Source organism: Vanacampus margaritifer, chromosome 1 (assembly GCF_051991255.1).
Source record: "Vanacampus margaritifer isolate UIUO_Vmar chromosome 1, RoL_Vmar_1.0, whole genome shotgun sequence".
Lineage (NCBI taxonomy): Eukaryota > Metazoa > Chordata > Actinopteri > Syngnathiformes > Syngnathidae > Vanacampus > Vanacampus margaritifer.
In genome coordinates this window covers 63387148-63406295 of record NC_135432.1, presented here as the reverse complement: position 1 = coordinate 63406295, position 19148 = coordinate 63387148, and the positions used below count along the sequence as shown (strand labels likewise).

General features: G+C 39.7%; 1 protein-coding gene and 1 long non-coding RNA gene across 3 annotated transcripts; one reads left to right on the top strand and one right to left on the bottom strand.

Moving 5' to 3' along the window:
• Positions 1-969: 969 nt before the first annotated feature.
• On the bottom strand, positions 970-17521 carry paplna (papilin a, proteoglycan-like sulfated glycoprotein). The gene is made up of 22 exons (XM_077560043.1): positions 17374-17521; positions 15943-16012; positions 15770-15873; positions 14780-14840; positions 14583-14685; positions 13192-13322; positions 12947-13070; positions 12787-12867; positions 11750-11922; positions 11535-11658; positions 11324-11450; positions 9385-9580; positions 8320-8446; positions 6640-8242; positions 5470-5646; positions 4893-5020; positions 4764-4821; positions 4537-4683; positions 3398-3525; positions 3157-3265; positions 2061-2236; positions 970-1255 (listed from the first exon to the last, which is right to left on the bottom strand). Exons 2-22 carry the CDS (start codon positions 15991-15993, stop codon positions 1068-1070), a joined length of 4116 nt encoding a protein of 1371 aa, XP_077416169.1. The 5' UTR covers positions 15994-16012; positions 17374-17521; the 3' UTR covers positions 970-1067.
• Positions 1084-3619, top strand: LOC144046753 (uncharacterized). 2 transcript variants are annotated; one of them, XR_013292950.1, is made up of 2 exons: positions 1084-1304; positions 3199-3619. It is a non-coding gene; the product is annotated as an uncharacterized LOC144046753 (long non-coding RNA). The 2 variants fall into 2 exon arrangements; XR_013292949.1 differs by having other exon boundaries at positions 1084-1346.
• Positions 17522-19148: the final 1627 nt, after the last annotated feature.

Here is a 19148-nt window from a genome sequence, read left to right as displayed (position 1 = left end):
AGATGAATAATTTATTTTGATTCAAAAGTGATTTTTACGACTGCTATTTAGTACACATACCACTTTATAGTTTATTTATTTTAATTTGACTTAAAAAAAAAACTATACTTACAAATTTAATGAAAGTTGTAAGTAGTTTGCTTGACTGTCTTTACCCTTTTTGAACATATTCCTATAGTTAGTTAACTTTTTTTTTTAATCTATAATCTGTCACCACAAAGGGGTTATTTAAAAAAAAGTCTCATTTAATTTTGATATTTATTTCTATTTATTTAAAAATTCAAACACTACATTTACATGTAAAGTTATTTGTACTATTTATTAATACAATACATACATATTTTCATTAATTTTATACTTATTTTAATTTAATTGATTACCAAGTAAATTATAAAAATGATTGGAATAATCTAATTATGAATACAAATAAATGTGTATTTACTAGTGCTGTCAAAGTTAATTAAAGCGTTAACTCATTGATACAGTCATTTAATAATAATTTATAAAATTGTGTTAAAATTAAAAAGCTGTAAAAAAACGAGTGTGATATTGATTTGCGTTGCGGTCATTTTTCTGCCACTAGATGGCAAAATTGCATTTGTAAGACGGTGACAGCTCAGTGCGTTTTTTTTTAATGTTAAGAGCTATCTAATCTTTAACATGAAGTAACTTAAAAGGCTAAATTTTGACGTGGACGTGTCTGCTGCATTGAACTCAAAATGAACGCACTAATTCTGACAACCCTATCTAATATACATATATTTTTTAAAATATCTAAATTAATTCATCTTTTACCAGTATATTTTTTGTGTATTTTCATTGTAGGTTAAACAGATGATTATTATTATTTTTACTAATAACTCGCACAGTGTTCTTTGAATGGCACAACTCGGCACGGCAAGCACCACACTCACGTGACAACATTGTGAACATATAGATTTTATTGTAAACATACAAAAATGGCAATTAAAACATCTTTTACATGATAACGTTGAAAGGGCGGCATCGTGACCTTTTTTTTTTTTTTTTGGGTACCCCAGCCAAAAACAGAGCGCAGAACCACAGCGTCACTGGGCTAACCTGTCACCGCTCCGTGCTTGGCGGGCACAGCTGGCACAGCAGAAGGCGGCGTGGTACGAGTTGCCGCACAGGCGGGCGTAGACCACCAGCTCGCAGTTGGCCAACTCGGGCTGATCCGAGCACGACGCTGCTGCTGATGATGACGATGATGATAATGATGATGTCACCACCACGCCTGAAACGCACGTCCAGCTTTTCAAAATCCAACGTGGGACAAGCCAAAGGTCACAACTTAAATGTACTCTTTGTAACGGACACAACATTAGGTACGCTCCACTGCCAGTTGTTCCTAATATGTTGTAGAATGCACTCGAAAAACAGTTGGGTCAAAAGTAACCCAATTATAGATCAAAAATGAACCGATCCACTTAATGGGTCAACTTTTTGGGTTGGTTTTAACAAGTAAAGGATCTGACTAATATTTATGAGTTGTTTTACACTAAAAGACCCATTTTTAACTCAAAGTTGGTTCAAATTGACCTAAGTAGAGGAACGGTCCATTTTTGACCCATAGTTGGGTTATTTTTGACCCAACTGTTTTCTAGAGTGAGAGATTTATAGCCACCATCATAAAAAAATAAAAAAAGTAATAAAACCTAAAAAAATCTGCCAATGGATATAAATTTGAGATAATATTAGAACCCGGGCTGAGCATATTGAAATGGATGATATAAGCGTTTTTCAAATCTGCTGTTTTTTTTCTGCCTGTTATTCATATTTGTATTGTTTTCAAAGGGAAGGGACAAAAAATTGAGTGATTTTAATCATATATATATATATATATTTTTTTTTTTAAAATAATCGGTCAATCGGTAATCAGAATTTTATTCCGGCAAATATCAGAATCAGCCTACAAAAAAATCAATTTTGGTCGGGCCCTGATTAGAATATTTAATTCCATTGCAAACTTGACTCGATTTAGGAAGATTGACCGTGGGTGTACCTAATGAAGCGACCGGGTGGGGGTCGTGCTCGCATACCTGCACGGGCGTCTTTGGCGATGTGCACGTCGGCCGAGGCGCTGGCCGAGTAGACGCCGGCGTAGGCGTTGCATGTGTAGGTACCCTCATCGGTCGTCTGGACGTTGTTCAGGATCAGGGTCCCGTCGGGTGACACCTGGACCTTCCGTCCGTCCGGACGCACTGGGACGCCGTTCCTGCATCCCGAGGAAAAACCATGCTGATGATGATGATGATGATGTAATGTGTTTGGACATATAGTGGTAGATTGACTTATGAGTGCCCCAATTTACAATTTTTTCAAGTTATTAACAGTCACTTAAACTTGACATCTGCCCCATTGTTTTATGGTGTTCCACAGGGTTCAATTTTAGGGCCCCTAATGTTTTCGTTGTAATGCTGCCTCTTATTTTTTTTAGACTATGGTTTGTTTAACTACTGAATACATACATACTGTACATTCTGGATGCATGGCACTGATGCTTTATGACCACTCTTTGATTTGCCGCCACCTTGTGGCATCTATAAAAAATGACTTGAGGTAAAAGTGTCAATTATTCGCAAATGGTTGGTCACTTCATTATCCCCTGCAAATAGTGGGGATTCACTGTATTGTGTTTTGTTTTTGTTTTTTGCTTGACTGTCTTTACCCTTTTTGAACATATTCCTATAGTTAGTTAACTTTTTTTTTAAATCTATAATCTGTCACCACAAAGGGGTTATTTAAAAAAAGTCTCATTTAATTTTGATATTTATTTCTATTTATTTAAAAATTCAAACACTACATTTACATGTAAAGTTATTTGTACTATTTATTAATACAATACATACATATTTTCATTAATTTTATACTTATTTTAATTTAATTGATTACCAAGTAAATGATAAAAATCATTGAAATAATCTAATTATGAATACAAATAAATGTGTATTTACTAGTGCTGTCAAAGCTGTCAAAAACAATATTATGTTGTTGTTTTTTTTTCAGGTATTTTGCCAGATGTCCTTTTACTAATAAAAATTGACTAATTAATAAAAAAAATGTGATAGGAGTTACGCTGTAACGAAATTGGTAAGTCAAGGTACCAGGGTCATTTTAAGGGTAAGAGCAAATTACCTGGACCAGCCGATGCTTACGTTGTCTCCCGTCGCCACGCAGGGCAGCCGGCCCGTGCTGCCTTCAGGGACCTGGATGTCGTCGGGAGCTTCGGTGATCCGCAGGGTGGCTGAAGGCGCAACAACAAAGGCAGAACGAAAGACAGTATGAAAGTCATTTGTCTTCGTTCTATCTTCATCCACCACATTTTTTTTTTTCCAAAAAGTGTGCTAATTGCAAGTACGACGACCGACGTGGTCACCTTGGACTCGGAGCTGTACGCGTCTCTGTTCCAGCTGTCGCTGCGTGGAGGCGGAGCAAGTGTACGCGCCGGCGTCCTCCGTCCGGAGCGACTCGATGAGCAACGCGCCGTCGGGCTGCTGGACAAACCTTTAGGAAAACAACGTTTCATTTTTACGTTTTTATTTCAATGTCGCTCATTTTCACGGCAATTCAATTAAAACGTGCCAATTTTAGGACCTTTCATGCTGACTACTGTATGTGCGTTTTTTTCGTGACTTTCTAAAGCGGTTTTAGGGAGAAAATCAAATTTTTTAAGACGCATTCTGCATAGACTAGGTTTTAATATCAATACTTTTTGAAGCCACATTTGACTGAATTTTTGGAAGGATTTGGTGATCATAGGCTACATTTAAGACTTTTTTTTTTTAAAAGTCATTTTACACAGAATAAATCCGTGAAAGTCCTCAAATATGACATATATATTATATGTAAAATATCTTCCAGAACCCTGGAAATTTTAGGCCTTTAACACAAATCCATCAAGAAATCTTGAAATTGACATATGCAAGATGGCACACTTGGAAAAAAAAAAATCTTGAAAATGAAAATTCTTTATAAAATACACTGTATTTAAAACTGACTTATTTCTCACAAAATAATAATTCCAAAGTCTTGAAAAGTCAGCTATTCTACATCAAAATACCTTCAAAAAGTCTTGAAAACTGACATATTAGAAATACTTTTTTAAAAAAAATCTTGAATTGAATTGAGGTATTATATATTAAAAGGCTTCAAGGAGTCTTGACAATGGACATATTCTTGCTAGAATATCTTCCAAAAGCATTGAAAAATGCTGAAAATCCTTCAAGAAATCTTCTTCATGGAATAAGTTTAAAAAGTATTGAAAATTGTGGTGTTCTATGTAAGATTTATTGCATAAAATGCTTTGATCAGGTTTAAAAATGTATGTTACTCATAAAAGCACGTCTTTAAAATTTTTTTTAATTGATATCAATTCAACATAACTCCCTATAAAATTAACATTCGACATGAAAAGAATCTTCAAAAGTCTTGAAAATTTCCTGAAAAAAAACAACCCCAACATCTTCTCCTCTTGAAAACATCTTAAAATGGAATTCATATAAATGTGGACATCACCTGGAGTCGCCAAGCGTTCGTCCGTCCCGCGTCCACTGTATGCTGACGAATCGCAGTGCTGCTGCAGGTACGACGGCGCACGGCAGTCGGGCCGCCTGTCCCGCCCTCATCTCCAGCAAAGACGAGGCCGAGCGCTCCAGGTCGAACCTGGCAGGAAGTAGAACACGCCAGCCCGTTCGCCACTTCCTCCACTGCTCAACTTCAAAATAAAAGCATTTTGCTCTCACCTCGGCGAAGGTTCCTCCGTTGGCAGGAGGGTGGGCTGCAGCTGAGACCGCCGTCCCTCTGTTTATGAGTTACAACATTTAGGAACACATTATGGGATGGCAGGGCGCAGACCTCCGCCAAGGCTTCACCTGAGACGGTCAGGTAGACGTAGCGATGGTCTCTCTCCTGCCCCCTGGTGGCCACGCACAAGAACCAGCCGGCGTCCGACTTGCTGACGGGACCGAGCAGCAGCGAACCGTTGGGCTGCTGCTGATGTCTAAAGTAAAGACACAAGCAGAACCTACTACATACGCTCTTAAAGCTGATGGGTCAAAAGTAACCCAAATTGGGTAAAGCGGCCAACCCAGCGTTGGGTCCAAAAGGGACTGAGCCAACGTTGGGTTATTCATACCCAGCGCACTGAGATGAGGATGTAACCAAAATCTAATCTTCAACTCAATCTGATGGGTAAGAAAAATGAATCCACCTAATTTGAAGTAAAAGGAACTCAATCTGTTAAAAATTCACAGCTACCCATCAAGTGGGTTAGGAAAATAACCCACGGTTAATATATATAAAAATAATCCAATTTGGGTCAACAAGACACTTCTAGGTCGTTTCAACATCATTTTGGGAGAAAAGTTGTGTCAAATTGGCCCAAGATGTTTCTGACCCAAATTGGGTTATTTTTGACCCAAGATTTTTTGTAGTGATTCAAATTCTTACCTGCGCGACGTCATGGCGGTTCCATCCCTCCTCCACTCTACCACCACCGTCACACCGGACGCCGACGTTGACGGCGGTGGGCTGACTCTGCAGGGCAGCACCACCGTCTGGCCCACTAGGGCCTCCACGGCGGACGGGTCCGATTGGTCGATCTTCACCTGGGCTGGCAAAGTCAAACTGGAGCGAGCAAGGAAAAGTCACTTTACGCTGCACTTGTACGCGGGTCCAAGTGGGCCGTAAAGAGTGCCACACAAGCGGGTGACGAAGATGCATGCGGACAGACACAAGACAACAACACAACACAATAATACAGTGCAACCTTGACTTATGATTTCAATTAGTTCCGTGACTATGCTTGTAACTTGAATCTTGAAACTTTTCAAGTCAACTTTTCCCAGTTAAATGAATGTAAATGTCGTTAATCTGTTCCTTTTTTTTTTTTTATACTAGCCACTTTTTGCTATGTATTTTTAATAAGAAAAATTTACTGTTTTGTACGGTAAAAAAACTGTAATATTTAAATAGAACGTAAGGAATTAAACATAGACTAAGCGGCAATATTTGCTGTTTTTCGCAGAACAAAAAGTATATAACTCTTGCTATATTGTCTGTTTGTATGTTTAGAAAAAAATATTTATAACTACCGTGATATCGATGTTAGCATTAAGCTAGCAGACCATTGCAAGACAAATGCATGCGGTTTTATGTGTTATCCTGTTTCTTTATTTTAAAGGTCCAATTCAACGGGGAGTGGCATCAAGCAGCTTGAAGGAACTGCATCCGGCATGCTTGTTACTCGAACCACTCAAATCGGGGGCACTCGTAAGTCAAGGTACCACTGTACCGATTCCCTTCAGGTTTTTAGTGACCACACTCGGACGAGGACTGGTGAGCATCACAGCACGTTTTTATTAGTTTGATGGTGACAATGAACATAGAGTGAGATGACACACGAACACAAACAAGTGTGGGCGGGGCTGGTGAGCTCATGTCGGGTGGATTACGGGAACACAAGCGGGGTACACATTTATTCAATCGTGTTTTCTTTTCAAGGGGGGTTTGAAAGGGTTCGTTAAAGGGTTGAAATTGGTGACTGATGGGGGGCCGTTGGTTGTGGTAAAGGGGATTGGGGTTACTTTAGGGGCGCACCCCCGCTCTGAAGGTCCTTACCTGGCCGCGGGGATGAGGTGCTTTTTCACGGTGACAAAGTAAGGCTTGCGGGCCTTCATGTAGACTCGGGCCTTGTGGGCAGTTTGGGCCACGCTGGAGGCTACCTTGCTGCGGTAGCCATTGGAGTGGCCATTTCCGTTCCCGTTCTCACCGTTTCCGTTCTCGCCGTTGCCGTTACCATTTCCGTTGTAGTCCTCGCCATTTCCGTTTCCATTGCCATTGCCGTTTCCGTTGGCGCGCTGTCCATATCCGTTTGAGTAACCGTTTCCGTTTCCGTTACCATTTCCGTTGTAGTGCTCACCATTTCCGTTGCCGTTTCCGTTACCATTTGGGTAACCGTTTCCATTGGAGCGGCCGTTTCCGTTACCGTTTGAGTGACCATTTCCATTTCCGTTGGAGCGGCCGTTTCCGTTACCATTTGAGTAACCATTTCCGTTGCCATTTCCATTTCCATTGTCGTGCTCCCCGTTTCCATTTCCATTGGTATGGCCGTTACCATTACCGTTTCCGTTTGAGTAACCGTTACCGTTTCCATTGGTACGGCCATTACCATTACCGTTTCCATTTCCGTTTGAGTAACCGTTGCCGTTGGTGCGGCCATTGCCATTACCATTACCGTTTCCATTTCCGTTTAAGTGACCATTACCATTTCCGTTGGCGTGGCCATTACCATTTCCGTTTCCGTTGGTGCGGCCGTTACCGTTTCCATTTCCGTTGGAGTAACCGTTACCGTTGCCGTTTCCGTTGGCGTGGCCGTTACCGTTACCGTTGCCGTTTCCGTGGCCGTTACCGTTGCCGTTTCCGTTGGCGTGGCCGTTACCGTTGCCGTTTCCGTTGGTGTGGCCGTTACCGTTGCCATTTCCGTTGCCGTTTCCGTTGGCGTGGCCGTTACCGTTGCCGTTGGTGTGGCCGTTGCCATTGCCGTTTCCATTGGTGCGGCCGTTACCGTTACCGTTTCCATTTCCATTTGAGTAACCATTACCATTGCCATTTCCATTAGTGCGGCCGTTACCATTTCCGTTTGAGTAACCGTTACCATTTCCGTTGGCGTGGCCATTACCATTTCCGTTTCCGTTGGTGCGGCCGTTACCGTTTCCATTGGTGCGTCCGTTACCATTACCATTTCCATTTCCATTTCCATGACCGTTACCGTTGCCGCGGCCGTTACCATTTCCATTTCCGTTTGTGTAACCGTTGCCATTTCCGTTTCCATTGGTGCGGCCGTTGCCGTTTCCATTTCCATTGGCACGGCCGTTACCGTTTCCATTTCCGTTGGCGCGGCCGTTGCCGTTTCCATTTCCGTTGGCGCGGCCGTTGCCGTTTCCATTTCCGTTGGCGCGGCCGTTGCCGTTTCCATTACCATTTCCGTTACCATTTCCGTTTCCATTTCCGTTTCCATTGTAGCCATTTCCGTTTGCTCTGCCATTGGGCTCGTGGCAGACCACGTCGCACTCCTCCTGCGTTGCAAAGTGGTTGCTGTTGCCGTGGCAGCCTCCGTACCAGAACTCGGTACACTTGCCAGCTAGAACATTAAAGAAGTAACGCGGTGTCCAGCTGGCGCAGGATCCGGCAGCCTTAGGCAGCGAGCAGATGGAGCGCTCATCTGGAAAAAACAAATCAATTCTTCCTCAAATCACTATCGCGCATGTGTGTGTTGGGGTTTTCGTTGTTGTCACTCACAAGGTGCAGGTGGGTCGCGGCAGCCCTCTCCATTGGGCCCGGCTGCGGGAGTGGTACGGTCATAGCAGCACCCGTAGGTGGTGGTGCGGCACTGGACGGCGTTCTCAGAGGGGATGTAGGAAATGATCTGAGTACACACATGCGTGCCACAGCAGTCATCAATGTTAATAATTAAGCCAATTTCGTATAGGCGATAATATATCACATTATTGATACCTGATCCAATCGTATCAACCTCATGATATTGATATTTGATCCAGTCCTATTGATGCTTAATATACGATACCTCACAATATTGTATCAATAATGTTGCCTATAGTAGATTATATCAATATCTGAAACACCGTAGCTTATAATACATTATGAGATTTTTTTTACTTAGTTCTATTGATACTGTAGCTAATGACACATCACAATATTGATATCCGATACAGTTTTGTCAATACAGTAGCCTATGATACAGCACTGTATTGATATTCAATGTAGGGTATCTAGGGGATTTTTTTAAATTAATAAAAAAATAATAATTTAATAATAAAAAAACTAATTATTTTTCATTTTCTGAATTTCTAATTTTCATTTTTTATGATTGTATTTTTTTTGGTGATGATATTTGCCTAATCTTTTATTATTTATATATTTATATATTTCTTTAATTATTATTTTTTGTTAATAAAATTAACAAAAAATAATAATTCAAGCAATTATTATGAATAAAAGTAAAACCCCATTCTTGTAATTCTGTAGTGGGTACTTATTACTCCTCTGATGGTTCTCTAATCAATCTATAAATTCTCTAATTTATAAAAGCACTTTACATCAAATTCTGCTATTATCAATAAAGTGGTTTAATTTAGTTGGAAAAAATACAGAGATCAAAGAAAAGCTTTGTGAAAGTCATTCATACTTCAAATAGCAGTAACTGTAAACCCATAATACAGTATATACAGCACAGTAAATACAATAGAGTAGTAGTAGTAAATTCTGCCTAGCAACAATTGACTGTAAAAAAAATTTTTTTTTAAATGAACAATTTCATAATACAGGTAAACATGCTTCTCTCACCGCTCTTGCGGGGAGGTCGGTGCAGGGCTGCATGTTGCATTTCTGCTGGTCTGTGGGTGCCTGATAGTACTGTGCGCAGTAAGCGTCCTCCACCACACGGGGTCCGGACTCGTCATTGTACAGGCAGTCCACGCCGCGATACTGGAAGCCACCTCCGCATGCGACGTTGCAGTCGTTCCACTCGCTGCTTCTCCAGCTGCGGGACGAGTCCGTTTGGTGGAAAACCATTTACGTTCAATGGATAGAAAAAAAATGCAACAAAAAAACATTCTAGGGGATGAACAAGCTAAAATGACAAATTTCAAACCAAAATGGCTGATTTGTCTTTGTCTTTTCAGGCATGTCTTCTGAAGTCTGTTCATGATTAGCAACATGACATTTTATAGATCTCAGTAAAACTCGCTTTGTTTGGTGAGTGAACTTTTTTCAAATAGCGACAAGAAATGATGGACCACAAAGACAGCTTCAAACCAAAATGGCCGACATCATGTGCATTTTTGGACATGAGTTTTGGACACTTCAGTGAGTCTACTTGCCTACCAAATGTAACATTTCTAAAAGAATTCCACAGCAGTGGTTTCCTCAACTGTTGTCCCCCTGGGACCACCATTTTCCTTTTTGTTTTTTGTTTTATTTTCATCACCCACTTTTATAGATGTTACACACAATAAATAACATGCAGCTTTATCTAAAAATAGCTTCTGACAACACGAGTAGTTGTATCAAATATAAAAATGAGTTTAACATACCGGTGCTAACGGTACATCATTCACCATGACGTGTGCTAGCTAGTTTAAATTAGCGGCTATAGCGCTAGGCAGCTAAACTTCGTATTCCCCGTTTCCCCAACTGTTGTCCCCCTGGGACCACCATTTTCCTTTTTGTTTTATTATCATCACCCACCTTTATAGATGTTACACACAATAAATAACATGCAGCTTTATCTAAAAATAGCTTCTGACAACACGAGTAGTTGTATCAAATATAAAATGAGTTTTAACATACCGGTGCTAACGGTACATCATTCACCATGACGTGTGCTAGCTAGTTTAAATTAGCGGCTATAGCGCTAGGAAGCTATACTTCGTATTGCTTACTAACTAGGTACGCCTCAGCATTCATAGCAGAAAAATCAAAGTACGACTACATATTTTTTACTTGCTGTCCACAATGCACCCAAAATGGGCCCGCGACCCACCAGTTGAGAATTTCTGTTCTGGAAGGAATTACCAAGCCAGTATGGCCGCTCCACAGCAAAATAGCAGACATCAGGTGTTTTTTTCGGGCACGGACCCTTGAGACTTTTTTTTTTAGGGTATAATTTACCGGCACTCATTGTAGACATGCCTACCACATTACACATTCCTGAAACTGGCTTTGTGGGCAGATTTATGGGTATACTAGCCAAAATGGCCGACTTCCTACTTGTTCTCAGAATTGGCTTTTATAGACTTTTTTTTATCGGTCTGCTCATGATAGAATTTTATGCTGTTTAATGAAACTGTCACACGCGGCTGAATTTTTTTGGGGTTTATTTATTTATAGTAGAGGCCAAAAGTTTGGACACATCTCATTCAATGTGCTAATTGCTTTATTCTCATGACTATTTACATTGTAGATTCTCACTGAAGGCATCAAAAGTAAGAATGAACACGTGGAGTTATGTCGTTAACACAAAAAAGGTCAAATAACTGAAAAACATGTTTTAGATTCTAGTTTCTTCAAAATAGCCGCACAAAATAGAATTTATTTCTAAACTTGTGGCCTGTACTGTATATATATATATATTTTTTGACTGTAAAAGGTGTTAACAAGCTCAAAAGACTTCAAATCAACATGGCGGATTTCTTCTGCCTTTTGAGCCACGGCTTTTCGAGACCGACAGAGAAGCCTACCAAATTTCATGTTAGCGAAAGAACTTTGTTGGAGTTTCACTCACGCGTAGGTGACAGGGCAAGCCTGAGGGTTGCAGGCTCTGTTGCTCTCGGGCCGGGCGTGGTACGCGCACAGGTAGTCGGCCACGGCCTCGTTGTCGATGGAGCAGTAGACGGTTCTGGACTGGGAGCCTGCCGGCAAAAGCGGCGGATATTTTCAAAACAACCATAACAAAAGGAACGCCAAGGAGAAAAATCTCTTCCTGGATTTCCCACCTGATCCGCACTCTTGGCTGCAGGCGGACCAAGATCCGAAGCTCCAGGTGTATCCCTCTCTGGGTTGCCCCACGGGAAGGTAGTACTCGTACTCCACGCCCTGGTTGGGCTCCTGGCTGATCAGCTGCGAGCATCACAATCAACAAGTTCAACGTTTGCACTTTTTGCCGACGACGGGCGGGCGGCGTGTTCCCCCGTTGGAGAAGCGTTCTCACCTCCACCACGAGGGGCTCGGTGGTGGGTCCGCGGCCGATGATGGACTCGGGGATGTTGTCGCCCTCGACGCCTCGTTGGTAGTACAGCTTGGTGCCGGCGATGTGGGTGGCGCTTGAGAACTCGAGTGCCCAGTGGCCGTTCAGGTAGTAATCTCCTTGCAGGTTCTTGACGGCTAATCGCGCGCACACACAACGGGATTTTGCTAGGAACATTAATAGTCTTTTTTATTTTATTTTATTTTTTAAAACTTTTATTTATTTATTTATTTTAGGGGTGTCAAAATGAGTGCAATAATTTTGAGTTAATATAACGCCACTAACTTTTCTAACGTACGATTAATGATCGCCCCTTACTTGGAAAGTTTGTACTGGGAGAATTCCAGTCGCGTCCACGTCAAAATTTTGCAGTAATAAATGTAATAATAATGCATATATTTGTGGAAAACTGGGATCAAGTTGTATTTTGCAATTTTTAAAATGTGCAGAATTTCACGTTACTTCATGTTGAAGATTAGATCGCTCTTAATATGAAAAGAAAAATGCACTGAGCTGTCAACCAATGTCTTAGAAATGCAATTATGCCATCTAGTGGCAGAAAAAAATTATCAATATCGCACTCGTTTTTTTTTTTACAGTACAGTACATCTTTTTAATTTTAACTCAATTTTATGAATTATGAAATTATTGTATTAATGGCTAAAACATGCAGCTATATTTCAATTAGTTTGACATTTTCCCCCCCTCTTATGTTAGAGTAGGAAAACTTATGGTAGGGACATTTTTTGTACATTTTATTGTACATTTACAGAAAAGATATCAAATTTGCGATTAATTGTGAGTTAACTCTAGAAGTCATACAATTAATTACGATTAAACAAATTAATCGCCTGACACCCTTCATTTATTTATTTACTATTTAGTTAGTTTAAATTTGTTGTTTGTAAAAAAAAAATTAAAAAAAAATTATGCCATGCTTATCATGGCCAAAAGTAGACCTGCAAGACCTGCAGGAAGTTCCTATCCATGAAGAGTTTTACCGAGGTAATTGCGTGAGGCGTGTTTCTCTCTGATGCTGATGGAGGTGGCTCCAGCGGGGATGGTGAACATCTGTTGGTAACCTGCAGATGTGGACAGCGAGCTTCAGATGTTATTCTGAGGGGGTGGGGGTTAGAGGGGGGGTGTCTTCCAGTAACGTACCGTGGCCTAGACGCTGCGTGGTGAAGGTGTTCCTGACCAGCGAGCAGGTCTGTCCGTGGCCCCCGCACTGCAGGCAGGGGTCCTCCTGCATGTGGGAGTCCAGGTTGTTGTCGCAGCCCATGCGCTGGAAGACACAAGTTGAAAACGTACTACGATGTCAAATCAATGTCAATATGCAAAAGGGGGTTTGTTTGGCTTTTATTTCACCGGGCAACATCAACAATCTAGCTGGTTTGCCGTCCTACCCTGCACACTCCCTCCACACAAACGTCAGAGCGTCCAGGGTGGCAAGGTGTCCCGTCCTTAACGCTGGCGCTGTGGCGGTAGACGAAGTTCTCTCCCTTGGGCACGCAGTTCAGCTCGCAGGGGTTCTCGGCTGTCACAAGAAAAATAGCCATTTCTTCTAAAATGTCCACGTTTCTCAAAGCAACGTCAAAATATTCAGCTCATTCACGCAACTATTTTTTTTTTTATTCCTACCTTTCCCACAATTCAATTTTTTTTCATGACAACGATCCAATTGAAAGGAATGGAGACTACTCTTGACTACTTTGTCAATTATTATTCCAACTATCCACATGTATTTTCTTCCTCGTTTTCACATTTCCCAAATAATTTGAACTATTTCAACCTCAAAATTGTTCTGCTCATTTGGGACGAGTGCTTTCCATTTACTGCTTATGTTCAAATCAGCGTTGCCAACTCCCCAGTAACGAAAGTAGCTAGTGGCTGTCCTAAAAGTTGCTATATGACGTCATCGCCTAATTTGCATAATCGGCAATACAACGAAACGCGACGCTAGGTAAGAAATGTGTTACTTTTCTCATTTTACCACGGTGTTTATTAAATATTGCGGACAAGCCGAGGTGGCAAATCCAGGTCCAGAAAGTAAAAACCCCTTTCACAGTTTGGCTTTAACCCTAGGCGCTTGCTAGCTAGCTAGCTAGCTAGTTCCCTGGCTAGCTCCCATGGTGCTCGTTTACCTGCTAGGGAGTTAGCTAAATAGCTAGCTAGCATCAATGGCTAAAACCAAACTGTAGCAGGGTTTTTACTCTCTGGACCTGGATTTGCCACCTCTGCACACAAGTAACACACATTAAATAGATAAATAAGTAAATTAAATAAGCGAAAACTAACACGGAAACTAACTCAAACTAAATTAAAACTAAGCATTTTTGAAATAACTAAAACTAATCAAAGTTGATTAGTGCCAGTCAAAATTAAATGATGAAAATATTTTATTAAGGTTGAAAAGTTCCTTAATGCTACTTTTAATACTTTGTCCAGACCCACATTATATAAATCAATCTTGTATTGTTAAATCTCAAAACATCAGAAAGATTTGCCACTAGTCGCTTTTAAGAAGAAGAAAAAAGTCGCCAAGAGGCTTTGAAAAGTCGCTAGATTTAGCGAGAAAGCTGCCAAGTTGGCATCACTGTTTAAAATGTCTTATTAGCATGCTAGCATTTGATCAATTCTCATTATATTAGTACTACAATTGAGTATTTTTAACACTTTCAATTTTTCATTTTTCCCACATTTCACTGACTTTTTTCAGCATTCACGCGCTATTTCTACAGAAATGATCCAGTACTTATTATTTGTGTTAACAATAAATGATTGCGGGTTAAGTTACCTCCGTAATAGGGCACCCAGGCGTAGCGGGACCCCTTGAAGTCGGTGCCATCAAACTGGGAGCACTGCTCCTCACGGTAGTCCTTGGTTCCCGCGGGACACTCCTGAACGCGGAAGTTGATATCGTTATGTATCGATAATATTAGAAAACACAATTATTTAATTGGGTATGGCTGTATTGGTGAAATATGTGTTTACCTGAGTGTTACAGGCCAGGTAAGACTTGTCAGGTCCAACGCAGTTGAAGCCTCCATCGTTCCTGTTTCCAGTGGGAAAAAGACAATTAGCATGCTAATTAGCGGACTAGCTGCTAGTTGCTGCTACACACATGCGCTTAAATAGTGATTATTTAAGAACACATAATTGATTCTTTTTTTAATAGAAAAGTTATACTATAAGAAATTAAAGTATATATTAAAAAAAATTTAATTGAAAAAAGAAATGTCCCTTAAAATTAGAAGAAAAAAAATGAATTAAAAAAAAAGTCCCTTAAAATTAGAGGAGTCCAGCCACAGTATTATTGGATGTATAGGACATATGAGTTCATCAGCCATAAATAAAAATAATTTAAGAGCACAAACCAAAATGATGATGCGCGACTTTTTTTTATATACCCCCTCTGAGGTTTTTATCCCGGCCAAAATTGAAGACATAGAAATAAAATGCACGCATTTCATCCTCTCCCAGACGACGGCCCAAAAAAGATGCATCTTGTTTGACTTGGACATTTTTCCTGCGCGACGCCCGTGCCAACTCCACACGTACAGTGTGTGTGTGTGTGTGTGTGTGTGCAAACTATTAATAACAAGAAAACTAAATGCGCCAATTCAGGCATGGCTTCTTGAGACTTTTTTTTTTGTGGGTTTACTCGTTAGAGACACGTCTAACTAAATTCATGATGCAAAGTGAACCTGACTTTGCGGGCTGAGTAAAAAGGAAAAAGCTATAAATTAAATAGCAGCTTCAACCCCCCCAAAAAAAATGCTGATCTTCTTGTGTATTTTTGGGCTTGGCGTCTTGAGACGTATTTTGTGGGTCAACTCATGGTAAACACTTCTACAAAAGTTCACATGGCTAAGTGAGACTGAATGTGTGTGGGGGGCGATTTATTTATTCATTTAGAACCCAGAGTGCGCAATATAGGGCCCCAAATGACCACTTCAAACCAAAGTGCCAGACTTGCCATACCTGTGTGTGATGCAGCGTCTGCTTCGGACCATCACGCCACCGCCGCAGGTCCGACTGCATGGTCCGTATGCACCCCACCCCTCCCAGTAGTCCTCAGCGGACACCTACGCGCCAAAAACGATTTTAAGACACTATTCTCACACTTGATATGTGAGTTGTCATAGAAGTGTTACCAAAAGGGCTGGAGCCAAGACCAGCTGGAGGAGTAACAGAGGCAGCATCATCGTCGTAAATTAGTCTTCCCTGAAGGAGGTAAAAGTATGTACAGTATATATGAAGGTCAGTCCAACATCCGCAGTTTGAACATTAAAAAATGTTAATAATGATTCACTTCAACAACAAAAAAATCACAAAAAATCAACAAAAAAATTAAATCAAAATTGTATAAAAATAAAATTTGTAAAAAAAAAAGAAGAAGTTTTTTTAAAGTTCAAGTTACTGCAACATTCTGCACAATTTAGGTTTTCTTTCATGTAGCACTACAGGTAAACATAGCACACTTTGAAAACAACTCAATTTCTAGAGCATCAACAACCAAAGCTCTAAAAATTCACTTCAATTAAAAAGATTTGTCATTTTTAACAGTCATTTCATACATGAAATGAAAGATGACATGAGGATACTTGTATTGAAAAATAACTTTTTGTCAGTTAATTTTGTTGACCAATGTACATTATTTTTGTCTTTTTTCAATGCCTTTAATTTATTTTACTTTTAAACATCTTTTACTTCCTTGACTGTTTTTATTTTTATTTTTTATCTTATCTTTGACCCTTAAATTTCTTGTTTCAATCCTTTAATTTCTCTTTTAAACTTATTTTACTTACTCTACATTTTTTAAAACCTTCGCTTAATTTTATTAACGTAAAACAAATGTTTTAACCTTAAAATAATTTTTTGACTTAAACCTCAATTTCATTTTTTACCCTTGAATTTATTCATTATGAACCTTAAACATTATTTAACCTCTTTTACTTCTTTAAATGTATTTATTTTCTTTTACTTTTATTGTATTTTTACCTTAATTTTCATTTGCTATTTAACCTCAAATTTCTTTTATTTGATCCCTTTAAACTTTTTATTTTTTTTATTTTGTTCCTTAAATTTATTTCACCTTTGAAACTTTCTTTAAGTTCTTTTTTATTTCATGACTTTTATTTCCACAATATTTTATTTTTTTCAACCTGGAATTGCTTTTTTAAACTTATATTTTTTTTATTTTGTTTTTTTTTTTAAACCTTTCTTTCTTTGTACCTTAAATGTCTAATCTAACCTCTTTTACAGCATTACATTTTACACTTCAGATATTTTTGAAAAAGTCATTTATTTATTTTTTTAACCAAGACTTTGAAAATCTCTTTTACGTCCTCAAACATTTCGATGACTATTTTATTTTTGCAACCTTTAATGTCCTAATACGCACTTCCGGTTAGCGCTGGCCTCTCTTTTACTTTGTACATTGTTTACATGTTTTACTTCCGCTCGTGTTCGTCGCGTCTACTTGACGTAAAATTCCTCCTCCTCCTACTCCTCCTCTTTTTTCTTTTTGCAACTTTCCGAAAAGCGTTCCACAAAAACAACGCGGAGACTCGGTCAGTACTCACCCGGCTCGGTGCAGTCAAACTCGGTCTGGGTCCGAAGGTTCCTTGCTGCTGGACTCAGTCCGACAGATGAGTCCAAAAAGAGCCGCGGTGCCCTCATATATGCGGGGGGTGGGATGAAGAGGTGTTGGGGAGGGAGCCAGGGAGGGAGGGGGGTTCGGGTGGGAGGACGAGGAGGGGTTTGATGAGGGAGGGAGATAGGGAAGGAAGAGGAGGGAGGGGGGGGGGGGGGTTGATTTAGATTCGGGGGGCAGAGTTCGCACATGCGCATTACATGCGCATTTAATTTTCTGGCCACTTTTTTGGTAGAGAGGGCAAAAGTAATGACTGAATGCACAGATACATGTGTTAAAAAGTAACTGAGTACAAATACTTCATTACTGGGATGTTTCAGCTATCTGCAGTTGGCTTAAGTATATTTTTGCTTTTAATTTACTCCCTACATTTGTTAGAGAGACTTGGACTTTCTACGCCTTATTTTGTCAAAGACAATATGTGATATTGTATATAATTGAAAAATAATCATTTGAAAACCTAAAAAGTCAGTATTTGAACAGGGGTGTGTAGACATTTTATAGCATAAAAAAATAGGGGGGGGGGGGGTAAATACAAATATAGTTACAAATAAAGTGGATATCAAAAGTCTACACACCCCTATTCAAAGACCAAGTTTTTGTGAAATAAAAAAAAAAATAGACCAATATTAATTTAACAAATTCCCATTGATAACCTGTACAACACAAATTACAAAAATATTTTCAAGGGGGGAAATCAAACTAAACAACTGTGATGTGGTTGCATAAGTGCACACACCCTCTTAAAAATTTGTTTCTCCGAACCGCAACAGTAAATAAAGTTCAGACTTTCTTGATTTTTCCGGCATTTTAGTTATTTATTTTTGGTACGGGTCTTGGTAACATAAATGGTAAGGGGAAAAACTTTATTTTTATTTTTATAAATCACAAAAACCTGATTTGACCAGGGGTGTGTACACTTTTTATATCCACAACACGTAACAGCCCTATGAGGGGAATCAGAACGACGATGTGGTTATACTGGCAACTCGACGTAAGTATTTTGTACTTAGTTAGTTGCCACCACTGTTCTTGGGTGCTTATTATGGCGTGTGCGTAATAGCAGGGTGACACGCCAGCACCGCGACAACTTGGACTGAACCAGGATGATGAGCACATCATCATCATCATCATCATATACAAGTACTGCATGCGCTGTTCTATCATTTATTCACGCCCACTTTGTCATTTGATTACAAGTTGACCAAAAGCCTCATTTTATATTTAAATGCCTCGCTTTTTATATTTCAAATAACGGGCTCTTTACGTTTGAACGGAGCGCAAACTACTAATTGGGTCGAGGTTCTCAAGGCCCGGGGAGAATTTATTTTCAGACGCGAGGCGAACAAAAAGAGGACTTTTGGAATTGATATGCATCCATTTTCAGAAGCTGTTATGTAAAATAGGGAGGAGCTTCTTTCTTTATATATTGTATTTACTACCTCAAATAATTAATTTAATGTATTTTTTTTTTTTACCTTATTCATGGATGTCCTGGCCTTGATTAAAAATAATAATCAAAGTTCATCATGTTTGTGCTAAATGATAGCCGATGTGATGATTTACAATGGGAATGGTCGAACTATGTCGAGGGGAAACTTTTATTTATGACGCTTAGATGGTGAGAAAGTGTGCCATTCATAAAAATGCCTTCGTAAATTAATGACATGAAACAAACAAGTTCATAAATAAACGCTGAATGTC